At 37.0% G+C, this 3,983-nt stretch overlaps 1 protein-coding gene across 1 annotated transcript; it reads left to right on the top strand.

The window, feature by feature from the left end:
- The first annotated feature begins 223 nt into the window (after positions 1 to 223).
- On the top strand, positions 224 to 2,371 carry LOC106943764 (tripartite motif-containing protein 16-like). Its single transcript, XM_015027063.1, has one exon. The coding sequence runs from the start codon at positions 231 to 233 to the stop codon at positions 1,920 to 1,922; it is 1,692 nt and encodes a 563-aa protein (XP_014882549.1). The 5' UTR covers positions 224 to 230; the 3' UTR covers positions 1,923 to 2,371.
- The last annotated feature ends 1,612 nt before the right edge of the window (positions 2,372 to 3,983 follow it).

The raw sequence follows: 3,983 nt of genomic DNA, 5'->3' as shown, positions 1-3,983 counted from the left end.
ACACACACACACACACACACGCCACAAAGCTCTTTCTGAACTCACCAGTCTGCTAACTCCTCCTACTGCTGCTCCTTATCAACACATTTCTTTGTTCCCTCCCTTCAGATCAGTGGTTGGTCTAACGAATCACAGGCCTCCATACTTGAAGCAACATGTCATCTTTAGAGCATAGTTCAGTTTCATTTATGAGGGAGTGAAACTCACAGTTATTCTCACTGAGAGGAGAAATGGCGCAGAAAGGAGTTCAGATGGACCGTGAAAGATTCTCTTGTTCCATCTGTTTGGATCTACTGAAGGATCCGGTGACTACAGCCTGTGGACACAGCTACTGTATGAACTGTATTAAATACTTCTGGGATGGAGAGGAACAGAAAGGAACCTACAGCTGCCCTCAATGTAGAGAGACCTTCAGACAGAGGCCTGTCTTGAAGAAACACACCCTGTTAGCAGAGTTAATGGAGGACCTGAAGAAAAGCAGAGCCAAAGCTTCTCCAGCTGACCACTGCTATGCTGGACCTGGAGATGTGGCCTGTGGTGTCTGCACTGGGAGGAAGATGAAAGCTACAAAGTCCTGTCTGGTTTGTCTGGTTTCTTACTGTGAGAATCATCTCCAACCTCACTACGATGTTCCTGTTTTAAAGAAACACAAGCTGGTGGATCCCTCTGAGAATCTTCAGCAGAACATCTGCTCTCGTCATGATGAGGTGATGAAGATCTTCTGTCGTACTGATCAGCAGTGTATCTGTTATCTCTGCACTATGGATGAACATAAAGGCCATGAAACAGTCCCAGCTGCAGCAGAAAGAGATGAGAAGCAGAAGAAGCTCCAGGTGAGTCGACAACAAATCCAGCAGAGAATCCAGGACAGAGAGAAAGATGTGAAGCTGCTTCAACAGGAGGTGGAGCCCATCAATGTATCTGCTGATAAAACAGTGGAGGACAGTGAGAAGATCTTCACCGAGTTGATCCATATACTCCAGAAAAGAAGCTCTGAGGTGAAGCAGCAGATCAGATCCCAGGTGGCAGCTGAAATGAGTCGAGTCAAATATCTCCAGGAGAAGCTGGAGCAGGAGATCACTGAGCTGAAGAGGAAAGACGCTGAGCTGGAGCAGCTCTCACACACAGAGGATCACAACCAGTTTCTCCTCAGATACCCCTCACTGCCAGCACTCAGTGAGTCTACATGCTCATCCAGCATCATAGTTCGTCCTCTGAGATACTTTGAGGATGTGACACCCGCTGTGTCAGAGCTCAGAGATAAATTACAGGAAGTCCTGAGAGACTCATGGACAAACATCCAACTGACGATCACAGAGGTGGATGTTCTACTGTCAGAACCAGAACCTAAGACTAGAGCTGGTTTCTTAAAATTTACTAAAACAATAACTCTGGATCCAAACACAGCAGGCAATTATGTGTCATGTAATTGGGACAAAACAGCAACATTAGAGAAAGAAAAACAGGTTTGTCCTGATCATCCAGACAGATTTACTTGTTCTCAGGTTCTGAGTAAAGAAAGTCTGACTGGACGTTGTTACTGGGAGGTGGAGAGAAAAGGAAAAGAAGTCGATGTAGCAGTTTCATACAAGAATATCAGCAGATCAGGAGATAAAAGTGATTTTCGATACAATGATAAATCTTGGTCATTATATTGTGACGGAGACAGTTACATATTGTATCACAACAATGATAAAACCAAACTGTCAGGTCCAGTTTCCTCCAAAGTCGGAGTGTACCTGGATCACAAAGCAGGTATTCTGTCTTTCTACAGCATCTCTAAAACCATGACTCTCCTCCACAGAGTCCAGACCACATTCACCCAGCCGCTACATGCTGGAATTTCACTTTATAACTATGGAGACTCAGCTGAGTTCATTAAACCTAGACAGACAGAAGGGAATTCATGTTCAATTGGTTAAAATGTGTATTTTAGTTTCAGTCCATCTGGTTTTCATCTTTATTGCTTGGTTATTTCTTCACTGGTCTTTATGGTGATACTTTATCTGGTTTGCTGTTGGTGGAGTTTATTTGGGAGCTACCTTTACTGCATTGTAGGTAAAATAATGTCAACCACAGCTGCTGGTATTTTATTATAAATTGGAGATATTTTTTTTTTACTGTGTGGTTTTTGTTTATCTATGGAGGCTATCACTGCTTAGGATATTTTTTATTCACTTCTACTGATTATATTTACATTGATTTATTTTTCAGAACAAAATTGTTGTTGGAACTGATGTCCAGATGAGATAATTATAAATCAATCAGTTACAAAGTTAATGCTTTGAAAGTCAAATCCTGAGAATGTTTTGGATTTCTCTATTAATTTGTTGTTTAGACGTTAATCATTAGATCTTTTTAAGCTTTGCTTTAGTTTTTTGTTCTGCTTTTAATTTTGTTTAATTATTTTAAAATATTGTTTTATTTTTCATGTTAGCTTTAGGTGCTCTTTTAGACTTGTTTAGAAATGCAGTAACTTGATGTTTTCTTTTATGTTTGCATATTTTTCTTGTGAATGAAGTACATTTTAATGTTTTTAAATTGAATATGTCTACATATAGATCTTTATTATAAGTTTGGCTGTAACTTTAGTTTCTAAAATCTATCATTTATATCACAATTCTTTACATTTTTTTCACTAACCATGTTAATAATGAATAAAATCTGATGGAATTATGCAAACCTGTCTTTATGTCTCATTAAATATTATTTTTAATTTCTATTAAACTGATAGCACAGAACTCTGACTCTAGGTCAGATTCTAGACTGTTTTAAAGCTCTTCACTATAATTTCACACTGAACTAAAATAATATTAGGCTACAAATCAATGTAATGCCTCTTAGTTTGTAATACTCATCAACCTTTTATTTAGTTGCATATTTCTACATGGTAAAAGTATTGCTATTTAAATCCGTGATCTCATTCTACCACCTTAGAACTTAAGGTCCTCATTTTTAAAATAAAATGAGGACCTTAAGTCCTCATACTTTAACACTTATCTTAAGTGTTAAAGTAATATTTAATAAGTGATATTTCAACACATTTTAAGACACAACATTTAAGTGTTCAATTACATTACTGTGTCGCCTTAGTGCACATCTTAGACCTTAAGTTAAAAGCTGCTTCTAGACCAGTGTTTCTCAACCTTTTTTGGGCCAGCGCCCCCCTATCCATGATCCAGGTCCCTTACCGCCCCCCGTATAAGAAGTTGAATTTTACGTTGCACTGAATATTATTTTATTGTTAATATTACCATCACTATTGTTGATGTTTTGATTTTTATTGCTGTTTCTGTATTTATCATCAAAACTAAATTTCCAGANAACAAAAAAAGCAATGTGAATAGAAATTATTTTTACAGGTGCCTATATGTAATGGACATTCAACTTAAAATCAGTAGGCCTAACAGCAGCCAATCATAGTGGAAAAAATATTCCAATATATAATATACCTTTATACACTGCTCAAAAAAATAAAGGGAACACTCAAATAACACATCCTAGATCTGAATGAATGAAATATTATCATTGAATACTTTGTTCTGTACAAAGTTGAATGTGCTGACAACAAAATCACACAAAAATCATCAATGGAAATCAAATTTATTAACCAATGGAGGCCTGGATTTGGAGCCACACACAAAATTAAAGTGAAATGTTCCCTTTATTTTTTTGAGCAGTATATTATTTTACCTTTTTCCTGAAAATCCTGTTATCTGAAAACAGTGTCTGTTTTTGCCATACAGTCCTATGTATTAATTATTGCTCGAATCGTCTTGCCATACAGGTTTATTCCTCTGTATTTAGTTTAGTTTCTTAGTTTATTCTTGCATTTTGTTCTTCATGCATTTTCATTCAGGTTTCTTCGATAAGTATTATCCTCTCTTGGTTTATTGTTATGTTCTCTTTAGTTTCTTTCCTGTTGCTAGATTTATTTTATCGTTTTTATTGACGCTCACCACCAGTAATCTTCACTCATCACC

The sequence above is a fragment of the Poecilia latipinna genome, unplaced genomic scaffold (assembly GCF_001443285.1).
Source record: "Poecilia latipinna isolate Pla-1442-1.1 unplaced genomic scaffold, P_latipinna-1.0 Scaffold5882, whole genome shotgun sequence".
NCBI classification, from domain to species: Eukaryota; Metazoa; Chordata; class Actinopteri; order Cyprinodontiformes; family Poeciliidae; genus Poecilia; species Poecilia latipinna.
Note: the sequence above shows the minus strand (reverse complement) of the source record. Positions and strands in the feature narration are given on the sequence as shown.